At 48.0% G+C, this 23,061-nt stretch overlaps 2 protein-coding genes and 1 long non-coding RNA gene across 7 annotated transcripts in view; 2 read left to right on the forward strand and 1 right to left on the reverse strand.

The window, feature by feature from the left end:
* Window positions 1-6,486, forward strand: LOC134162545 (uncharacterized). The gene is made up of 2 exons (XR_009964359.1): window positions 1-387; window positions 6,284-6,486. It is a non-coding gene; the product is annotated as an uncharacterized LOC134162545 (long non-coding RNA).
* Window positions 3,293-16,392, reverse strand: DENND11 (DENN domain containing 11). Of its 2 annotated transcripts, none has more exons than XM_062616462.1 (9): window positions 16,142-16,392; window positions 10,370-10,469; window positions 9,260-9,418; window positions 8,496-8,649; window positions 8,096-8,234; window positions 7,400-7,531; window positions 7,063-7,213; window positions 6,516-6,584; window positions 3,293-5,396 (listed from the first exon to the last, which is right to left on the reverse strand). In XM_062616462.1, the coding sequence occupies exons 1-9, from the start codon at window positions 16,380-16,382 to the stop codon at window positions 5,201-5,203; spliced, it is 1,341 nt and encodes a 446-aa protein (XP_062472446.1). In that variant the 5' UTR covers window positions 16,383-16,392; the 3' UTR covers window positions 3,293-5,200. The 2 variants fall into 2 exon arrangements, with proteins under 2 accessions (XP_062472446.1, XP_062472447.1); XM_062616463.1 differs by lacking the exon at window positions 16,142-16,392 and adding an exon at window positions 10,760-10,889.
* The window catches only part of LOC134162538 (single-stranded DNA-binding protein, mitochondrial-like), a 26,335-nt gene continuing 18,495 nt past the window's right edge, over window positions 15,222-23,061 (forward strand). The window contains exons 1-2 of one of the 4 annotated variants that reach the window (XM_062616456.1): window positions 15,222-15,702; window positions 22,296-22,672. In XM_062616456.1, the coding sequence (XP_062472440.1) occupies window positions 15,690-15,702; window positions 22,296-22,672 (390 nt within the window). In that variant the 5' untranslated portion in view covers window positions 15,222-15,689. Of the gene's footprint in view, window positions 15,703-21,735; window positions 21,827-22,295; window positions 22,673-23,061 lie in introns of those variants that run through there. The other 3 variants (XM_062616458.1, XM_062616459.1, XM_062616461.1) reach the window with 3 other exon arrangements.

Below are 23,061 nucleotides of genomic sequence, written 5' to 3' on the forward strand. Positions count from 1 at the left end.
TCTGCAGCAGTTAAGGGTGCTCAGTGGACCCCCTGGGTCACTCTCCAAGGAGTATGTTGGCTGTGCGACAGAGACACTTGGAAGGTTGCTCTGCAGCCACTGACTCCTTCAGAGTCAGAGGCAGTTCTCACCTTACTGAAGTTTTCCTCAAGCTGATGCTTCTCTAATAAAATCAGCAATGTTGTTTTTATTTCTCTCAAGTGGCAGGACAGAAAGGCAGCAGCCATTTCAAAAACATACACTTTAATTGTATTAAAAAATACCCATATTTTAGTAAGCAGTTTCTCCTCACAGCCACAGCCCTATTGAAGCAGCCACACATCTGCAAGATGCAGACAACATCAGAACTGTTATAACTACAACCAGCCTGCTGCAAGAGGTGAGATGGTAAGAACTAGCTTCTGGTTCATCTCTACCATTTTACAGGGAAAACAACTAATTCTCTTCCACAGTATCAGACGCATGGCTCCCACTGCAATGTTGATTCTTTGCTTGAGGATAACCGAGAGCTCCCTTCAGAACTGGTATTGTTAAAATACCAGTTAACTGATGTTAAAGTACTAAAGATCATCTGAGACACAGGCTGATAATTAAATATTCAGGTCAGCATAGGTTGAGTAGCTTGTATAAATACCATTCAAGTCATTTTTTTCCCCCCTCCTCTATAGTTCAAAGGCCTTCCACTGTGAGGTGGTTCTAGACCTCTGAATTGCAACATTGAGAGGGGGGTTTGTGAGGCAAACATTAAATAAAATAAGCAGGGTCTGAACCTGCTATCTGCAGTGCTGAGGAAAGGGCTCAGTTCTCATGTTTCTGTCTGACAGCAAGACAAACATCGTATAAACTCCAAGACAGGAAGGAGGAGTAGAATCCTAGGTCCCACTCTTGAAAATGCTTATCCTGGCTTCAACTTACAGTCCATTCTAGAAGGGCTTTGAATACTGTAACATAAATAAAAAGGAAGGATAACAACTTAAGGATGGACAGCCCAAGGCACCTGTTTATTTTAACCACAATTAAACACTCCCATTTGAATGGCATGTTGCATTAACCAGGACATGAAATCCTGACCCACAGGCATTTAACGCCCTCTGTTTTAGACAGATATATCATTCTGTTAAGTCAGTACATCCCAGTCCTTTGCAAAAGACATTTATGTTAGAAGATAACATAATCAGTAGGCAGGGATAGAGACAACAATCAACTTACTTAGAAGTAACAGCTAGGATGAGAGAATTTGGGTTAGTGTGCATACTTTGTACCTAGACTGCTGCATTAGGACAGAGTGCTCTTGCTCTACGATTCCAGAAACTGCTGCCTTTCTATGTCTTGAAGCAAAACATGCCTGTCCCTTGTATAGCCTGTCCCCAGGAAGGCCATAACTACTCCTACCTTTTGCCCATTAAATTTGGCAGTTTTTAAAACTGGAAGCAGTATCACAGTAACTGCTTTACAGAATATACTGTAGAATAAGCTGCTTTCTCTTGAAAAGGTGATGGAACTTTCTTCTGCCCTTAACGATGCTGGATAGGTGAGCTTATCTCCTGTGACAGACATGAGCATTGGTGCTAACATACATTGGAGTAATTACTTCATATATACTAGAAAAGAAGTCTCTAAGCCAAATCTAAACTCAATTCAGTAAAATGCCTTTCTCGTAGTATCCATTCTAGTTCTTAGTTGTACTTGGCTCTATGCAGCTTGTCCTAACCATGCAGTGAGAAGACTTTTGCATGTTTTCAGTGTCTGATATGGTATCCCTTGTTCAGACTGAAAATCTAGTTTTTATTTCTCTCACGCTTTATGCTCCAATTGAGATAGTACAAGTAGTAATAATTCATTGCTTCTTATTATACATTTCTAGTGCAACTTGAGTTAACATGCAGTTATGAAGCTCTTGCTCTGCTGTTTAAACTCAAGTGAGTACCAACTGAGAACCTGCAGTGGCTATACTATGCCTTGGGTGTTTGTTAGAGAGGAACATTCCAGGTTCTGTCTACCAGGGCACAGGATATACCTGGTTACAGTAACCACCATTCAACCTGGGCTCTGATCACAAGCAATTGACCAGAGGCCTCACACCACAGAAACTGAAGGCACCACTGTAAAGGCAAAGTATGGAGAAGAAGATTTTATGGCAATAAGCTATACCCTACCTCATGCCACACTTTTCTGCCTCTTTTAATTCAAAACACACTCAGTAACTGCCTTCCTTCCAGCTGCTAGTATTCAAAAGAGCAAGTATTAAGTGCCAAGGAGGGGATTTTAAATGTCTGCACTTAACTGTTCTACCTCGAATTATGTCATCTCCTGGAAAGGTAAGATTCAGTTAAATTGGTTCCAGACGAAACCAGCCTGCTGAACAAGCCATCAGGTCCCAAGCTGTAGCTATTTGTTTGTATTATGTACCCATTTATCAAGGATTTTTTTTCCACATGTGACAGCACCAACAGCAGTGTCTGTTAGAAAAGGAGAGTGCAGGTGGAAAGTTCTGCAGCAAATTAAACAAGGAAGGATGAGGAGAGAGAAATCATCTTCTTGTTTTCTGTCTGGCAACTTCCTGATTTTTGTAGCGGTCACCTGCCAAGAGAGGCTGTAGAGAAGCAGTGTTACAAAGAAGAGCAAAACAGGCTGTAGTCACCCAGACAGGATGTAGCATGAATGCTACTTTTACAATAACCTGCTTGGTTTGATGTTTCTGCACCCACACTCCTGCCAGCAGCTGAAGACCTAGTTTCTGGAAAGCAGAAGTTTAATAAATGTCAAATAGTAATTTCATGAGACTCAGCTCAGCTCTCTAAGCTCTTAGCAGTGCTATCTAGTAGACCTGATGTTCTGACAGCTTGTGAACAGAGTGCTCTAATGCAAGTTGTTAGAAAGCCTCCGGCTGCAAAGGCTGTAAAATTTCAATGACAAAGGTTTGTTTCTAGTTAGTTCAGCAAAAGAAGACTGACATCAAAGAGAACGGAAAGTCATTAACAGCTGACCACAGCTCAACTATGTAGCAAACCTTCAAGAAAGTGAGAGGAAGAATTGCTAGTTTCAGTTCCTTTTTTTTGTATCTGAGGGAAATCAAGTAAGTGACAGCTACACTTCCTCATGTATGTTCATGTTCACTGCAGACAGCATGTTACAACTGAAGTGGAGGTTAGGAAAAAAAACATGGAGACTGTGGCTCACTTTTATACTAGAGGTGCCAATTTAAAACCAAAGCCTTTTGTTAAGGAAAAGAGACCAATCTTTGCATTAAATGATACTCAGCTCTGGTTTTCTCTCTTTCTCAATTTCTTCCCCTTTTTCTCCCTTTTCCCCCCAACCTTCTAAGGATGATAACATTAGAGCTGTGAGCAACTGGCAATACAAGCAGTAGCACGTTTTATCCTGTAACACCCAAAACCATCTAAAGCCCTGAAAAAGCTGGCAGGGGAGTGACTGCTCGGAGACGGGCAGATCACAGGAACAGAATATGCTGAAGCTTGTACCAAGAACTGTGCAAAAAGCCTGGTGAGGCCCCCAATTCCCCATGGCACTAAAACCTCTGAATCCACAGCAAGCAAAACTACCCCTTTGCTGCTGACAGCCTTCAAGAAAAAACAGGCCATGCCAGCCTCCTTCCTTCCAGAGGGAGACAAGCCACAGAGAGTCTACAAAATGGTAGGATAAATGGATACGTCAGCTACAGTTTACATTCCTGCAAACCACTGAAAGCCTCCAAGGGTGCTGAAGTCCATTATGGTAGAAGCAGCAGCTAATTAACTATAGCCAAAGTTCAGGAAGAACAGTTAGCTTAAAGCTGATGCTTCTACTGACTAAAGGATTTGGGGCAAAGCAGGATGTCACACCTAAAACCCACAGTACCATTCTTGGATTTCACACGGCAAAGGGATTACTCTTTACTGGGATAGCTTTCGTGGAGGTAACCACTGGTCCTGCATGAACTGAATCCTACTCTTTCCACAGCACAAGAAGAAAACACTGTTCTTATGGTTCTACTGCTTCTCTCTCCAGGAAAAAAAAAGGTTTGCTGTTAGACACTGCAGCTGTGCCAGTTAAGAACACCAAACTCAAAGGGAACTTCCTGCAAACTGTGAAGGCACTCTGCATCACACTGAAAGCCAAGGACAGCTGCAGGCAGTGCTGAAGACTGCCTGACAAAAAGTGGATCAGCAGACAGTTTTAAAGCAAAGGAGTGACAAGTACCATGTGCTACAAAGGAAGGGCTAGTGACATTAGTTAAAGCATACTTATTCAACCCAGTCCAGCCCAGCGCCATCCGAACTGAGGCTGGAGAACATACTGACTGCAAGGTGGCTCAGTGATATTGGTCCCTCTTAAATGGGAGACCATCTTGCTAGTTTGAAGATTTTAAACCAAAGCAGCAGGTGTGATGCAACTGAAGACCAGAAGAAGTGGTAGGAGGGATCATGTAGAGATGGTGCTCTTCTCCAGCTATGAGATAGGGTAGGTGTAGTCATTGCCAGTTTATACCACTTCAGATGCTGGAAGTGAAACCGTGCCACTCTGGCAAGCAAAGTCATAAGGTCCTGTAGCACCCCCTTATTCCAAACTTGCTTCTGCCACTGATGAGGACGGGTAGCTTTATTCCAACTCAACTGCTAGAAGCTGGTGAGGAGTGCTTAAAGGAGTCCTAGTTTTTATCATTGGCTTAACTGTCCCCACCAATAAACATGGTAGGACAGATGTTTTATGAGACTGAGTTGTGCTGAAGCTCTCTTCAGTCCCCAGGTGGAAGAGGGGATGATAGGAGGGTTTTCCAGTCAAGGCTTGAGAGCTCAGTTACAGCAGTTCACATTGGTCCCTATCAGACAAAGTGCTTTCCTGAAGCCTTAAGCCCTCAGGTATCCAAGCTAGGCCAAACCCTAGCTATCACTGGCAACAGCAAAGATTGCTGCAAACATGCCCCTGGTCCTATCTAAATAAAAAAAAAAAAAACAACAAAAAACACAGATGAAAGAGAAAGGAAGACAAAACCGAATACCAAACAAAACCAAACCTGGAGCAGGTACTCACTGGGAGGCTGAGGGAGAGAAAATAAAATCACATTTTGTTTTAAAATTATAAATATTCTCCCTTTAATATTATTTAGTAACTGTGGCTGCGGTGAGTTCCAGTGATCCTCCTAAGCAATGTCTGGTAGTCTTTAAAAAGTGATCTTTGCTCCCCATCTCTTGCCCATGGTTTAAGTGCAGCAGGGGTTGTCAATAACTAGCATAACATCGATGCCATATACTTCCAGCAGGTCCAAAAGGAAACTTCGATCCCCTTGGGGATCCAGGCCCATGCCTCGTGCATGGTCAGCTGTCAGTGTCTTGTCCTGGCTGGCCGACACCTCCATCAGCGTCTGAAATATGCGGTTGTTCTGCTCCATGAAAAACCTACAGGATAAAGTCAGCTAAGATGATGGCGTTGGACCCCCCAAAAGACAGCATATTTACCAAACAGACAGCAGAGCCCCAGAACTGCATTTAACCCCCTTTAATCATAGATCCCACCTTCTTAGGTGACGCTCTAGTAGTTGTTCACCCACCCTGTGGGTGACCTAGAATAAACAAAGATAAAGCTGTAACTTTCAATTTATAGCAGTGCTTCTGTTGGGCTGATGATTTATGCTAGGCATTTGACTCTGGAGAAGCAAGCCACGTTATCAGCTAATGTGTATTTTGTGGTAGCCAAGTGGGTACACCAGACCTATAGCTCCCGTAATGCAAAGGAGGAAGTGGTATTCTCATCCATTAGTAAGCCACTGGGTAAATAAATTCTCCATTACTGGTGCAGAACACAGCAGTGAGAGCTACTTCTGACCTAGTGCTTTCCTAGGAATGTGCAAGGCTGTTCAGAAAGAGCTCTGACTACATCCGCACAGTTCAACCATCAGAGCTCTGTCCCGACAGCCCTTCACACAGTTTCATCCCATTACTTGCCTCCTGCTGCAGACTGTGAACAATAGCAACAGGCAGTGAAGGGCTTCAGAAGTGGTAGAGGTGTGGTTTTCATCTAATTCCATACCTCTAACTCTATGCCCAGTTCTGGTTCCTCTGTTTGCCAAGTACAAAGCCAGCCACATCAATGGGTCAATCTTTCACATGCATTCTTATCTCCACAACGTACCTCCCCCAGCACAGTACAGTGCCTGCTTCCCGCACTCTCCTTTCCTGAACCAAATGTTCTGGCATGAAAGGTCCTATAGTGCTTAGGTTTTAAAAAATGGGAGGGGATTCCTGCATTTCTAATTGTGTTTTTACAATTTCCTTCTCCCTCCCAGCACCTAAGAGACTCCAGTGGAGACATATATGGCTGCATCTGGCTTGTCAAATTGAAAGGAAGATGACCTGAAGAGGAAGGGTCAGTTTGGTTCTTGGATCCCTTGAGGAAGAGAGCTGACTATGGAATTGTGTTAACCATGATGTTTCATAATATACCAAACCAGTGCAACATAAAATCAGTGAAAGAGGCTCAGCTCTCTAACAGAGACCAACTAAGAGGTAGCTACTCACAAGATGAAAAGGTCCTCTTCACAGGAGTTACAATCATCACCCACTTCCTGAGAATACATTAACATCTGCCTGAAAGAAGGGAGACAGTTTAATTGCACATACCTACAGTGAACCTTGAAGCATTATGAGAAGACAAGTACAACTAAAAACATCACGTCCATTTCTTGGAGACCAATCAGACTGACAGTATTGCCCCAGTACATGAAGCAACAGGGTAGTCTTTTAAGGCACCGGACTCAAAAGCAGGCTGTTTGCAGTTGTGCTACTGATCGTTGGTGACCGAATGGTGAGTCACAACCTCTGCTTCAGTTCCTGCCCTCTGCCTGCTCCATCAGCTGTGACTGTATGTGCAGTGCAGTGCAGTGACTGTATGTGTGCAGAGTGCCCAGGGGCTCTCATACCAGTCAGCGTCAGTGCAACCAGAATCTCAAAGAGATGACCTGAAGCAGTGCGCAACTCTGAAAATACAAAGTACAAAGGAGCAGTGTCCTCTTTATCCCACATCACACTGCTGTCCTATCAGGACCACCCAGAAGTCCATTGTTACCTCTGGTCATTGAGCCGCCGGTACTTCTCCTTGTCAGCATTATTAATTTTCAGGAGTGGTTGGAGATGCTCGTGATGCGTCTTCACATTCTGGTTGTCCACATAGACATCATAGAGATCCCGTTTCTCCTCAAAGATCTTTTCTGTTGTGCCTGCCAAAATCAGAGAAGATTTTCAGAGCAGCTTGCTGCTTTCCCAGCAGACCAACTGTTCTCTCCTGCTTTCGTAGTTAGTCATTCCACACACATCCAGTTTCTCATCAGTTTTATTCCACAGTCTGGTGTCTCAAGACACTTTACAGCCTGAAGTTAACTTCACACCTAATCCATCATACTTACAGGCCACATAGGATACTTCTGTCTCCAGCATTTCTATGTCTGCCACATTCACATAGAAGAATGGTTTGGACTCTGGGACAGTTCCTCCAAGACCAGGCAGAGAAACATTGGCAAGGCAACAGCAGCAGTAGACTGCAGACAAGAGAAGTATATCCTGAGATGCTTTCAGTATTCCCTCAAGGGTATTCTGAAGCCCAGTTACACAGTTCTCCCATACACTTTTTTGAGAACAATGTTTAGAACTTAATGCCTCTGAACACCAGAACTTCTCAAGTGGAGATATGCTGTTTTGGATAAGAAATAGTCAATCAGTTCTCCCACAGCAATCACAGAATGGTTTGAGTTGAAAGGGACCTTAAAGCTCACCCAGTTCCAACCCCCTGCCATGGGCAGGGACACCTTCCACTAGACCAGGTTGCTCAATGCCCCATCCAGCCAGGCCTTGAATACTTAATCCCATGTTCTAGTTTCCACAAATTCATTCAGCACAATATTGTCTTGTGCTGACAGGAACTGTGTTCAACAGTGCCAGGTATGTCTTTACCCAAAAGATCTGAAGAAAAGCATTTTGCAGGAAATGGGCAAATGGTTGCAATGGATACCTCTGCAGGATGTCTGTCCCCTCAGTACCCACAGGCATTTCTGCAGTGCTTCAGCCTACTAGATCAGAGCTCTGCAGTGTCCCTGGAAACATACCTCTATAGCAGACAACTCCAACTGGGGGTGGTGAAAATATCAATATGCGCTTGCGCAGCAGGGCAAACTTCCAGAGGACAAGGATCTGCTCACCGAAGAATTTGATGAACTGAGACATACAGCCAGCAGGGTGTGTGATCTGCAGGTGGAGGGAAAGGGAAGAAAACAGCTCAGAGGTGAATCAGGGACACATGCACAGATGCTAAGTCTAAATGTGGGAGCAAGACCAGCACACAGCAATGACAGAGAACTGCAGCTTTCAACAGTCCAAGTAACAAAATCTTACTTAAAGCAGCCCACAAAGTGCTGGAGTCACTGCTTACATAAAGAAGTATGAGACACCAGCAAGAAGCAGGAGCACACTGACCGTTCCTGCAAGCCTCAGAGCACCTTGCCTCACCTTCATCTCTGGGTACATGTATCTGTGGATGGATGGCAGCCAGTGGACAGGTTGCTGAGAGTTGGAGGTGCCCTTGCTACTGGGGAGAACTCCTTTCTTGTCATCATAGAATGCCTCTAGATGGGAGTAGTGCCCTGGCATCTCCAACTGGTGTCTGGAAGAGAAAGTAAAAAAGGGGAGGTCTGTAGTGTCTCCAGTCTCTACTTATTCAGTGTCTTGCCACCCAGCTAGCAAAGGAACCCTGGGTGTCTCAGCTGCACAGACTTATCCAGGAGGGCAGCTGAAGAGTCAGGAGTAACACCAGCTTTCAGTGCAGCCAGTCAGCTGGTGTCTGCGTAGTACTGGTCCTGTTTTAAATATGCTTAGGTAGAAACAGGTCCACTCAACACAGCTGAAACACGCAGCTAGCCACAATCACCACTGCAGATTTGGAAACCTTTTGTGAGTCCTTAGTAAAATGGTTTTCAGAAGAACAGTGAAACTTCTTGTCCTCTCAGCTCTCCCCGACACTTACATCTACACAAAGCAAGTAGGGTTTGGAACGCATCTGACTAGCCTGTTAGCAATGAACAGGCTACTGCTAACCAGTTCCTTGTCTCCTTCCCATTGTGAACATGTAACTCTTTCTAGAGAAGTAGTCATTGAAGGAAATCGTGGCTCAGCGTTGTAGTCAAATTCTCATGCCTAAAACTGCCCTCCATCGAGGCAACATTACTACCTCTCCTTAGCAGGGAGTGGCCAGTCCCATTCCCAAGAAAACTTACCTCACCTGGTTCTCCAGGAAGTGCATGTACCTATACAGCAGGGTGTAGGAAGGGGACAGAATCCCCACGGACTTCATGCGGGCACCACGCTCTAACTCGCTCTCCACAGGCATGTTGGCAAAGCAGGCCAGGCCAAAACAGAGCCCTTTCCGGAAATAGCTGGAAACAAATGTTTGACAAAAGGATTAACGTTAAAAAAGAGGGAAAAGGAAGAAAGCAAGGTAACTGACCACTAAAATATTGATTTGGGAACATAGTTCCTTCTTAAGGAACCCCCTTAAATCCCACTGTGCTACCTGAAAGGCTGAGGACAGACCTTGGGTGTCCTAGTCTTCTCAAGAACAAGACAGGACATTCAACGCAGTTCCCCTCTTTCAAGGAAGAAAAGCCTGCAGTGCATCAGGTCTGGAGTGTAGTCTAGCTACCTAGTCATAATTTGGGTGCCAACACATTGAAGCATGCTCTAGCTCAGTGCAAATGTTCAGTTCACATGCCTTTGAGAACGTAACTGTTATTCCTGACCAAAAGGAACTGTGACACTGCAATTCACTGCAAAACACTGCTGCTTTGCAACACTGGGTCAGTAACAGGATGGGAATGAAGAAAATTCCAAGCTTCTCTCTTTCCACTGAAGGAGGAAGCTGTCAAAGAAAGTGAGCAAGCACACAGCACAACATTTAAAGGACCCAAAGCATTGGCAGAATTAAGAATCTTTATCTAAGTCCAGTTCCTGTAAAATCCTTCCCATTTCAGTTCTGCAATTCTTTTCCCTTCTCCCTAGGCCGCTGCTGACAGTCCCAACAGTGGCAGTGCAGTACGATCTGCACAATGTCCATTAAACTTTGCACACCACTGCAAAGCTGCCCTGCCCCATCACAAGCTGGCCTCCAGAGCCAAAGCTGTCATACAGCAGATCCCCACAGCTCGCTGGTACTTCGTATGATATTGACAGTATCTGAAGAGTACTTCAGCTCAGCTAGGTACAGTTTAGCAGCACATTTATGCAGGACTTAACTTTATGGGTGGTAATTTTCTTGCATGTTCTGAATTAAGGGATGGTGGTGTAGATACAGAGGTAAGAAAGAAGTAATTTAGATGAGACGTACTCACATGAAATCCGACTGGATTCTGTGGGACCCACTTGCCATAGATTTGAATTCCACACCTTCCAAATCAACATCTTGGGGTAAACACCACTCCACCATGTTGCCTGCAGTGAAGCACATTTATTTAGGTAAACTTGAACTCATTTCCAAAAGGACAAACACCAGCAAGTCACTGCTTTTACATCACCATTAACAGTGCACTAATGCAACTCCTAAACTCCCAAATTGTCACGGGCAGTAGCTAACATACTATACTCCACACACACCTTGTGAATGTTACTTACTGCAGCACAACACCCAGATACTGCAGGACTTCTAGAGCCATTTTTGAAGCTAGTGCTATTTTGTGGGTTTATGCTTTATAAGCTTGATCACAGAGCAGCTACAATTTTACCTGACAGTGGATGAGGTATTAGTGCTGTTCCACGCAGGCTGTCTGCATGAGTATCTGTTACAGAAAGCATCTGGAGTATAGGCTGCTGCTCTTTCTCAGGATGAGTTTCTGTGATAGCTCATACCACCATCAGTATGTGCTTGGCTCATACCACCATCAGGCTGTGCTTGGCAGGGCTGGTCAAACAGGAACCCCTAAACTAGCATCCCAAACACCACTACTTCCCTGGAACCCCTCACATTTCGTTTAGGATAGGAGGATCCTCCTTTATATGGAGGCTGAGGTGATCAGAGTACTGCAACACGTCTGTGCACGCTAGAATGACCAAACAAAAACCACATAAATTACAGGCTAGATCAAGATTGGGAAACATCTGTCACCTGCCAACCCGGCCAGAAAGCACGCTGTTGTTCAGGGGAAAAGGCCACCCAAGGATCCTGATCCTGGAACGTGATATCAGAGAAGTCACAAGGAGTCCCTAAAGTCCTGTTCTGCCACCGCCAAGTTTATCATGGACAAAAAAGGGGACTTCTCACGATTTCCCATGCCAGCACTTTGGAGTCTAACCTGCTCCTGTGGACACTCCCACTGTACGGAGATGTGCTCCAGGTTTACACACTGAGTTTCTGTCCTCTGCCAGCCTGCCCATAGCAACAGCATTTGAAGTAATGTGGCTTAGTTTTAAAAACAAAACAAACAAGCATTCTTCAGTATAATGAAATAGCAGATGCAGCGCAAAGATACTTTATACAGGTACTGTCCTTCTCCTGCCCTTTGGGATAAGCATCCCATGGACTGGACATTTGGAAGAGCCTTACACCCAGCTGAGACTTTTAAAGATATTTAAATATGAGGCTTCATTTCTGAAGCCTGTCTTGTGTGTCATTACTCATACTTCACAAGTATATGCATGCACTCTCACACAGGAATCGGGCTTAGCTGCTGACATTTAAATGGGCTATTTTTCTTCTCCCATAGATACTGTGTTCAGCAGACTTCCCCCAACCCTGCCTGGCAAGGACTTCAAAACAAATCCCCAAACAACAGCGTTAAGCGTGGCAACACGAGAAGTTTTGCATCCAAGTAACCACTTCCAGTGCACAACCAGATCTCTCCCGTGGAGCCGGGCTGGTTGGGGAGTGGTGGCAGCCTCGTGACCCCTCTGTGCAATCACATGTGGAACCACAGAGCTCTGCTGTGAAGCGGCTTCGCCTCTGAGGCGTGTGAAAGGCTGGCAGAGAAAGCCAGTGACATCATGTCAGCCTGCACGGTCCCCTGTAGGGTTTGCATATTATATATAGATATTGGCCTTTGTTGTTTGGGGTTCCGTGTGTGTGTGTGTACTTGGTTTTCTTTTTAAAGGCACAAGACCCTTCCTTGCAAGGGTGAAGAAGGCAACTCCTAGCTCTTCTTAACCACAAAGTTGTGGTTAACGCTAGATCCACTTTTAAATCTCGCATCACAGAGAAGCACTTATTGGTTATTACCTACAGATTAACAGATTGATACGCAAGAGCACCAACGAGCAAAGGAAACTGACTTTGTTTAGCTTAGTCACAAACACTGCTTACTGTCAGGTTTAATACCCACCAGTGAGGTGTTGAAGTGGACATGGCGCAAACAATGCCTGTTCTGTAGCAGCGTGTAAGGAAAAAACACCTTGAAACAGCTCCTTGCCCTCTGTGTAACCACAAAACCAACTCACACATCATCCAGCCATTTTTCTTCCCTGGGATCTGTGACAAGCAGCCTACACCTGTGCTCCCGGCACTCCTCACACCACCTTGCCCCATGGACGTACAGGTGACGTGGCACTCGCAGAACAAACACGGGGCTAAGAAAGGGAACTAAGGAAGTCAGTCTGGTGAAACAGCAGAGCAAACAAAGGAGAGACTTCACCCAGACACGGCAGTGGCTCCCAGCCTGCCTGAGAAACCGGAGGAGGGAGCAATTGTGGAAAAACAGGAAGCACTGCCCTTCACTGAGCAGAAACAGGTCTCGTGCGCACAGGAAACTTCCCCAGTGAAAGTCACCCAGCGTTAGGAAGCGGGCGAGTGGTTTTGCTGAGAGTCAAATCTGGAAATCTCCTGGGAGCTATCTCCCAGCTCCACGCCACGTCAGAAGCAGCACTCTCTTTCTCGTGTGCAAAGTTAAGGATGTTCTTCCTCTTTCTCTTGTATTTTCTCTCCTCTGGATTCTCACATCCTTACAGAAATGAAGGTGGCACTAGCATTTGGTAGCTATCACCTGGCTCTCCTCACCATTAGATCTTTCAGGTCCCCAGCTGTGCTATACTACCGTGCTGGGCTCGGACACAAGAGGCACAAAGTGTGACTTAGCTGTCACTCTGGCTCTGTTTCCTGCCTGGAAGAAATGCGGGACAGAAAACCACAATATTTGCCTGTTCACTGGTGCAATACACACTACTTCCCTCTCTTCCCTCCATGTCTCCCCCCATTACTCACACCACCTTCTAAGCCAACAGATAGTGTGGGACCTCCACAAGGCTGACTATCATCATCTCCATCACAGAAAAAGACTAAGAAGGTTCAGCCTCTTTTCAGCTATCCTGATCTGACACAGTCGATGTGGCCATGGACTTCAGTTCATCTTCTTTTATCTTTCAGAGAAAAATTTATTGTTCCACTGTTTTCTTCACTTTCTTTACCCAAGATGAGTTTTGTAAAGCACATGTACTTGAACCTAATGCCAAGTAAGTCACACCTACCAGATGTATCCCCATTGCTGCCCAAGACAGTGTTGGGTCTTCTGTTACTACCTGCCCGAGGGACCACCCACACAAGGAAATCCAGCAGCCTCATTAAAGCCCCTTGTGACCATGCTCTTTAAGGGGCAGTGTTTGTGCAGACCTGGTGCTCACACTTTTTGAGGTGTCAGAGCATTCCCAACTCCTCACTCCCCAAAGGAGGGGGCTGCCAAAGGGCAGGGAGCAATGAGAAGATGGCACTGTTGGCTCCTGGCTGCCACCGTTCTGAACTTAATGTACGGTTCACTTTCTGCATCAGTGCAAGAGCTGCTTCTCAAGTGCCACAAGGCTCGCCCTGCTGGAGGTGAGGACAGTACTGCTGATTTAGAAGCTGCCTCTGGCTCTCATGTTCAGCCATGCACACAAGCTTCAGTAAGAGTCCCTGGGCACTGAAATTGTAACAGTGGCCTGGCAACCCCATTACTTACCTTCACTAACTCACATGCAGCTGCTAGATACACGAGTTTGTCTGCCTCAAGCCCTTCTAAATTTAGGAGGAAAGCTGTTAGGTTCTTTAGTAGCATAGTTACCACTTCATCCTTCTACAGTAAAACATCAGTTGCTTGTCTGTAACTACACAGACACTACTTGGCACAACTACCCCTCAGCCACCACCAGAAATTCAGCCTTTCACATTCCTGAACAAGCTAGCAAAGGAGATCTGCTGTGTTTTCCTGGACGGGAGCAAGCAGGTTCCCAGCTCAGACACTGACTGGCAGATCTTCAAGTCACACATACAGACAAGAAGGTTCTTCATGCCATCTGATGTGGTTGACCCAGCACTCCCGTATCCTCTTTGTGACCCTAACGAGTTCACACTACTGCAGCTTCAAGACCTTTTCTCCAAGTCATCATCCTCCATGAGGCACTCTGCACTCCACCTGTGATGGTGTCATGTGTTCCTCACAGTCCTATCATGCCTCCTTACATTCCGTATCCATGTTGAGTATCAGCAGGAAGCTGAATCTCACTGGACTTGACAGAGTGCTCCAAGGGTGATGACACCAAGCATCAACTGCACATCAGATGTGAGAAGAGCTGTTTCCCAACTTTCCCTGGACTCCATTCAAAGCAACAGCTGGTTCAGACAAGCTCCTGAGAAAGCTCAGCTTTCTGCCGACCAGAAAATCTCACCATTCTGTACAAGGCATATGCTCTCGGATCGAAAGACAACCTGTTGCTGCTGCAGTCATCCTGACGCTTCCATGTTTTAGATACTTAGGAGAAACACCTCCCCTTCCCATCTCCTGCTGGAAAGATGGCATCCAGTCTCATTGTGGATTTTGATGAGTCAAGAGCCTCTGACCTCCAGACTGCAGGGGGGTAACTTCTTGAAAGCCCTTTGGTGTTTTAGGACACAGTGGCCATGCCGTTTCACAGCATGCATTTCTGACAGCATGTCACACTTGGGCTCTGTCCTCTTCATTCCTTCTTTGAGACTTTCAGTTCAAGACCAGGATTCAGTCTTCACTATCATGACCCTCTTGTGAGTGTAATGCCAGTCACCTGCCCCCTCCATGACAAACCCTGCCATGGTTCACAGAGCCCTTTCCTGTCCCTAGCACTTCTGCTATGGATTTGCTAATAAAGTGTTGGCCTACAGAGGAAAGAGGAGCTCACTCCCACATCGGGATGCAAATGGATTCCTGCATCTCCCAAGCTACTTCCTAAACTTTCTGGTCATAACAAGCCTTTGCACCCCAGGCTGTTGCTAGGCAGCAGAAAGACCCAATGATCTGTCCTGGGGCACTGGCCTCCTAAAGCACAGTACCTGTGTTAACAGATGTGCGGCAGGTGCTAACCTTCTGTGTCATAATGCCCTGTTTCCTGGATACCAATACAGCAGCAAGATTAAGAAAAACAAGATCTTTCCTGAAATGAAAAGATGGGTTTTATAAACGAATAAAGGTGGAAAACACATTCCCTCACTCCTCTGCCCTCCTGGGCTGTAGCATCGCACTTCAAAGCACTGAGGGTCCCAGAGATCCCACCAGAGGCCAGCCTCTAAACACACAGGCCACCAAGAAATACATTGCCGAGCTGCTGCTGCTGGGGATCACGCTCTGTACCCCTGCCAGACCGATGCCTGCCACAGCCGTCACCCATCGCTGACAGCCGCAGGCAGGTCTATGCCAAGCTACGGCACCGCAGGATGCTCTGGGGATGCTGCTAACAGGTTGGTGCCCCCCAGGCAGCGCTCGGCCCTAGGGCTGGATGCTGTGCGGGCGGCAGGTGGTGCCCCGCCACCATCCCCAGAATCCCCAGCCCGTGTCCCGCTGCGGAGCTACCCCCGCCCCCGCCGGTCACCGCTCTCCTCGGAGCGGCACCTTCCTCGCCTCCGAAGTTCTCGGTGGGATGGAGATAAAACGCAAACCCCCACCGTCTCCGCTCCCTCGGCGCTGCTCGGGAGGCCGGCCGCGGAGCAGCACTCTCCGGTAGGGGCAGGGGGCAGCCCGGCTCCCGCAGGCCGCTCCCCACGGGAGTCCCGCAGCCGGTTCCCAGCCCACATCCATCTTACACCAGCGGCACCAGGAACCCCAGGCCCGGCCACCGCAGGCCCCGGCCTGCCCCCCCCCCCCCCCCACGCCGGCCCCGCCGCCACCGGCGCCCCTCACCTGTGCGGGGGTCGAAGGTGACCACGAACACGGCCACGATCTGGTCCTCCTCCGCCTCCGCGCGCGGCGGCCCCACCGCCTCCTCCGGCCCCTCGCCTCCCCACGGAGCCGAGCTCCAGCCGCCGCCGAGCCGCCGCCCGGCACTGCTGCTGCCGCCCGCCTCGGCTGCGGACGGCGGGGCGGACACGGCGGGGCCCTCGGCCGATAGCAGCAGCGGCGTCTCGTCTGCGCGCTCCCCCATGGCCACGGCGCAGAGCCGAGCCGAGCCGAGCCGAACCGCGCCGCATCGGCCGCCGGCTGGGGGCGCTGCCGGGGCGGTGGAGGGGGCGTGGCTTGCCGCCGGGGGCGTGGCTCGTCGGTAATGGCGCGCCGGGCAGGGGGCAGCGTGGGGGGTTGGAGAGCAGCTGGTAGCGCTCGGGCTGGGCTGCAGGGGTCCCTGCGATAGGGCACCCCCTGTTCCTGCTGCACCGCTCCCTGCCCCCTGGCCCAGGCTGCTGTGTTCTGACCCCAGTATGGACCCGCTGCCTTCCCGAGCAGGACCGGTCAGGGACAGCCCAGTCAAGCCCATCTTACCGAGGAGCTGCAGGAGCTGAGCAGAGCGGCCGGCACCACTGACACTGCCAAACTGCTGCAGTGGAAGCTGCAGGGCACAAACCTGGAAGGGTCAGTGCCACATGCAGAGTACACTGGGCTTTTGGGGGCTGTGTGTAAATAAGTATGTGGTATAGAAGGATGTGGAACAGTTGTCAGAGAAACAGGCAGAATCAGCTTGATGTCGGAAGACGAAGACAGAAGTGTGACCAAGGCATCCACAGGCAGCCAACTTTTGTGTAATTACCATCCTCATTATGTGACCGCTAATGTCATTAAGTGTCATTAGGTTTAAGTCGGTTCCCTAGGACTTTCTGATTAATTGAATCACCCAATTAAGCAGGCCACAATTAAAGGGAAGATATTGTCGTAAAAGCTTTAATTGTCTCTCTTTGTTTCCTGTTACAGTATCACAGTATCACAGTATGCTGGAGATTGGAAGGGACCTCAAAAGATCATCTAGTCCAATCCCCCTGCCAGAGCAGGAACACCTAGATAACGTTACACAGGAATGTGTCCAGGCGGGCTTTGAATGTCTCCAGGGAAGGAGACTCCACAACCTCCCTGGGCAGCCTGTTCCAGTGTTCCGTCACCCTCACTGAGAAGAAGTTCCTTCTCAAGTTTAAGTGGAACCTCTTGTGTTCCAGTTTGCACCCATTACCCCTTGTCCTATCATTGTTTGCCACTGAGTAGAGCCTGGCTCCATCCTCGTGACACTCCCCCTTTATATATTTATAGACACTTATAAGGTCACCCCTCAGTCTCCTCTTCTCTAAACTATAAAGACCCAGCTCCCTCAGTCTTTCCTCATAAGGGAGATGCTCCACTCCCTTAATCATCTTGGTTGCCCTGCGCTGGACTCTCTCCAGCAGCTCCCTGTCCTTCTTGAACTGAGGGGCCCAGAACTGGACACAATATTCCAGATGGGGTCTCACCAGGGCAGAGTAGAGGGGAAGGAGGACCTCTCTCGACCTACTAACCACCCCCCTTCTAATACACCCCAGGATGCCATTGGCCTTCTTAGCCACAAGGGCACAGTGTTGGCTCATGGTCATCCTGTCGTCCACTAGGACCCCCAGGTCCCTCTCCCCTACACTGCTCTCTAGCAGGTCGTTCCCCAACCTATACTGGAACCTGGGGTTGTTCCTGCCCAGATGCAGGACTCTACACTTTCCCTTGTTATATTTCATCCCGTTATTCCCTGCCCAACTCTCCAGCCTGTCCAGGTCTCGCTGGATGGCAGCACAGCCTTCTGGCGTGTCAGCCACTCCTCCCAGCTTAGTGTCATCAGCAAACTTGCTGATAGTACACTCAATTCCCTCATCTAAATCATTGATGAATATATTAAATAATACTGGTCCCAGTACTGACCCTTGAGGCACTCCACTAGTTACAGGCCTCCAACTAGACTCAGCCCCATAGACTACAACTCTCTGGCTTCTCTCCTTCAGCCAGTTCGCAGTCCACCTCACTACCTGGTCATCCAGTCCACACTTCCTCAATTTAGCCGTGAGGATGCTGTGAGAGACTGTGTCAAAGGCTTTGCTGAAGTCAAGGTAGACCACATCCACCGCTCTGCCATCATCCATCCACCGTGTTATTTCCTCATAAAAGGCTAAGAGATTGGTCAAACATGATTTCCCCCTGGTGAAGCCATGTTGACTGCCCCTCATAACCCTCTTATCCTTGATATGCTTTAAGATGGCACCAAGGACAAGGTGTTCCATCACTTTCCCAGGGATGGAGGTGAGGCTGACCGGTCTATAGTTACCCGGGTCCTCCTTCTTGCCCTTTTTGAAGACCGGAGTGACATTTGCCTTCCTCCAGTCCTCAGGCACCTCTCCCGTTTCCCAGGACTTGGTAAAGATGATGGCGAGTGGTCTAGCAATGACTTCCGCCAGTTCCCTCAGCACTCGCGGGTGCATCCCATCTGGACCCATGGATTTATGGACGTCCAGATTGCTCAACTGATCTCTAACCCATTCCTCATCGACTAAGGCAAGTCGCTCCGTCGACCTGACTTCATCTAAGGTCTCAGGGGTATAGGGCTCTTCAGGACTGCCTGCAGCAGAGTAGACAGAGACAAAGAAGGCATTCAGTAACTCTGCCATCTCTGCATCTTCTGTCACCAGGGCACCCATCCCGTTCATCAGTGGGCCTACATTGCCTCTGGTGTTAGTTTTGTCTGCCATGTACTTGAAAAAGCTCTTTTTGCTGTCCTTGACCCTTCTTGCCAGGTTTAATTCTAAGGAAGCCTTAGTCCTCCTAGCTGCCTTCCTACATCCCCTAGCAGCAGCCTTATATTCCTCCCAAGTGGCCAGCCCCTCCTTCCATGACCTGTAAACTCTCCTCTTCCACTTGAGCATACCCAGCAATTCCCTATTTAGCCACACAGGTCTCTTGGCCCTCTTCCTTGACTTCCTACGTGTCGGGATGCTCCGATCTTGAGCACGGAAAAAGCAGTCCTTGAATGTCAACCAACTATCTTGGGCCCCTTTTCCTTCAAGCAGCCTTGCCCATGGGATTTCCCCTAGCAATTGCTTGAAAAGGCCAAAGTTTGCCCTGCTAAAGTCCAGGGTTGCAATTCTACTTGGTATCCTACTAGTCCTACCACACAAGATCCTGAACTTCACCATCTCGTGGTCGCTGCAACCAAGGCAGCCCTCTACCCTTACTGCTTCAACCAGACCCTCCTTGTTAGTGAGGATGAGATCCAGCAGCGCTCCTCTCCTGGTCGGCTCATCCACCATTTGCAGGAGGAAGTTATCATCCACACACTGGAGGAACCTCCTGGACTGCGGCTGGGTTGCCGAGTGGTCCTTCCAGCAAACATCAGGGAAGTTAAAATCCCCCATGACGACCACGGCCTGTGACTGTTGAGCAGCTCTGTGTGTTCGATAGGCCATTAAGAAACTCATCATCCAGTCTCCTCAGCAGTGGGGTTTGGTTTCTTCCTCCCATTTTTTTTTTGGTAACATTAGGGTCCATTTGCTGTGAGCTCCACTTCAGACAGCTCCAGCCCTGAGTGGGCATTCTGTTACACAAAGCCCATGTACAAACTTACTTTGCGGAGCTATAAACTGCAGTAGGTGGCATTTAGCAGATGGAGTCTTTCGTGGAAGGTGACTGGTATAGAAAAAACCCAAACTCTGCACATTATTTGTTACTGTATAAAGAAAAGCCGGATTCTGCAAATACTTGGCCACATGCTTCACTTTACCCATACAGACAGTGCCAAGCTTCATTCTGATGAATATTTTCTTTTCACGTCAGTGATGCTAAAGCGACAGCTCGTTTCTCTCCTCTCCATCCCCACAGTGGAGCTGGCACGAACGTCAGTCTGTCCCCCAGAGATCCAGGCAGGGGAAACAAATCTGGAATCAGAATTCCTCCACCACACACACGGGCTATTTGTGGTGCACCCAGGCAGGAGGAGGGGATGCGGTGAGGAGAGCAGCCTGCCATGGGGAGCAGAGGCTGCCAGCGCCGGCTCTTCTGCGGTATGTGAACTGTCATCACCCCCCCAAGCTCTCAGCTTCTGGTGACAAGAGACCTGGTGGCACCAGAGCTATTTACACTGCTTTGGCCTGCACTCTGAGCATGCTGAGGGCATGATGGACAAAAAACAAAGGCCACATTTTCTACTTTATTATTTCTCCAAATATGAAAAGACGTAGGACAGGAGAGGATGTGACCCTTTCAGGGGAAAAACTCACCCTCAAAAGAAAATGAACACGTGTTCCCTCCTGAGGGCTAAGAAAATTGACCCAGATCTTTAGGTAGTCCTCCTGAAAAGAAACAGAAATGGGGCCTTGAGTGACCTGGTCTAGTGTGAGGTGTCCCTGCCCATGGCAGTGGGTTGGAACTGGATGATCTTAAGGTCCTTTCCAACCCAAACCATGGTTCTACAATTCTATGATAAAATGTGGTGACTTTTAGTTAGAAGATGCAAGATGAACAAGTGGGGCCTTCTTGGCAGCAAGTGCAGCAAGTCCACCTTTTCTCCTTTACATATCACATTCCTCCTTAGAAAATGGACACGGGGGGGGGAATAAATCAAAAAATATTTCAGATGGGATTAAAGCTTTGGTCAGAAGGGGTTTCATTGCGGGGTTATTCATCAAAATGCAGATGCAGCGACTTGAAAGCATTATTTCTTCAGATTTAAAATGAAATATTCCTATTCAAGGCTCCAAGTATTGAACATTTCATTAATACAGTCAGATCACAGCAGAACTAAAGTGGTCCTGTCCCATGATCTCAGCTACTCAGATGCTGCAGACAGCTTTTCACAGAGAAAGCAGCCAGCACCAGCACTGCAAGGCTTTTGGATCAGAGAAAGGAGTCTGCATAGCAGCAACAGGCTCTGTGTCTGGAAGAAACACTACATCCTCTAGGACAGATGCAAGCAGTAAAAAGCACTACTGAGCTCCTGGCATGTTCCCCTGACACTGCTTGGGTGTCCTGTACCAAATGAATTGTCCATCACAGTCTGAACAGGCAACTTCAGAGACCTGTGTGGCCAGACATTTAATTCAAAGACCAGGTTAGGAGGACTGCATGACCTCAGATCAGCATGGCCCTTTATTGTCTCATGGGAATGCCCCCTGATCACAGGCTACTTAGCCCAAATTAGCCTTTCCATGCAGGCTGCAGCGCTTGTCTAAACATGCATCTAAATTGCAGGAAGTGAAATTCAGACTTAAGGAAGCACAGGAGCCTGTTATCATTAGACTAATCACTCATACAAGTAAAGCCCACAAAGACTACATCTCTGATGGGATTATCATGGAGCAGACTGGCTGTCAGCAAACCACCTCCCTGCAGGCCCTGGAAAGCTGGAGGAGGGAAGAGCGTGCAGAAGCAAGATGAGTCAGAGGGAGCCCTGCCTCCCTGCAGAGCTGGTTGCAAGCACATAAAACCCACATCCACAGCAGAACCCCTCGGCCACCAGGCAACTGTGCTCAGGTGCTGTCAGTTTCCCATTAGCAATGGTCCAGCTGTGTGGGGTGGTTATATATGTGCCTGGCCAGGAGAAGAGTTGTCTGTAGGGTATCTGGTAGTTACCTTGGGGCACCCTCTGCTTTTACAGCTGTATGTGGCATGGGTTCTTTTTTTTCTGGTTGTGAAATTTGGAAGAGAATAGGATGAGGGCTGGTGTGTGTTGTTCACATTTAGTATGATGGAAGCTCTGTTTCTATGTGTGATGAGAGTAGTGGATAAGGTATTGGTAGATGGAGAAGTTTTCCTGTGGGTTTACTGGGAAAGGCACTGACTTCTCAGCTGTGCCTGACTCGTGCCAGTAAGGCACACAGAAGATCTGTTACATGAGCAGTAGCTGAACGGATTTATACTTGATAATTTTGGGGTACTTTCCCTAATCAATGCCATCAAACAACGTCAACAAGTGATCAAGGCTTCTGTGTATGTGGGACTGGGTGGGGGGTGCATGTGACGAGTAGAGCTAATGTCTTGATAAGGCAAGGAAGAGGATAGTTATTCTGCCTGTGTAAGTAATGTTCTCTTCCTTTCTCTCTCTCTCTGTCCTTCTCCCTCTAACAAGGCAGGCCAGTATCATACCAGCTCTGTTCTGTTTCATATGGTGAGATGGATGACTGGGACAACAGTGACGAATTCATTCAGCGTCTGGACTTTTCCAGCTGTGGTGAAGAGAGTGAAGACAGAAGTATAAATGAGGAGGACAGCCTGAGCTCCAGCCCCTCCAGGAGCTGCGAGCTCCTGAACTGTCAAGGGAGCAGCCCTCTGCCAGCAACCCCTCCGAAGAAGCTTAGTGACATCCTCCTGAACAGGACAAAAGCCTGGATGAGTCCTACCGTGGTGCATTCCCCAGTCACGTGCAAGAGGCTGGGTGATGCTGAGACACCACTGCACATCACCTGGAAAAAGCTGCAGCTCTGTGACACCCCGCACACTCCCAAGGTAATGGCATGTATCCTGTCTGTGTCTGAGTTGGCAAGATCTCCAGCATTGCTGTTGCATTGCTGCATAGGTGGTGAGGAGATCTGTTGCTTCTCTCTGCTCTTAGAAACCTGGACCATGAGCTCCTTAGCCATCAAAGGGTTATACTGTAGGTGTGAATAGACACCTGTGTGTAGGAGCGGAGTCTTGAATCTTTCCAAGCTGCTGCTAAAGCTTATTAGTTAGCATCAGGTAATTCTGAGCTAAAAAAAAACCCACAAAACTCAGGCAACCAAGTGCCTTGGTTGCCCATGCGCCCCTTGCATTCTGTTTAGGGCAGTGGACATCTATGTAGCAATGTTCTCCCAGAGGGATAAGTGCATCTCCTTCTCCTTTCAAGGAGCTCATCA

The sequence above is a fragment of the Pezoporus occidentalis genome, unplaced genomic scaffold (assembly GCF_034315485.1).
Source record: "Pezoporus occidentalis ecotype Australia unplaced genomic scaffold, CSIRO_AGI_Poc_V1 ctg19, whole genome shotgun sequence".
In the NCBI taxonomy this organism is placed as follows: Eukaryota; Metazoa; Chordata; class Aves; order Psittaciformes; family Psittacidae; genus Pezoporus; species Pezoporus occidentalis.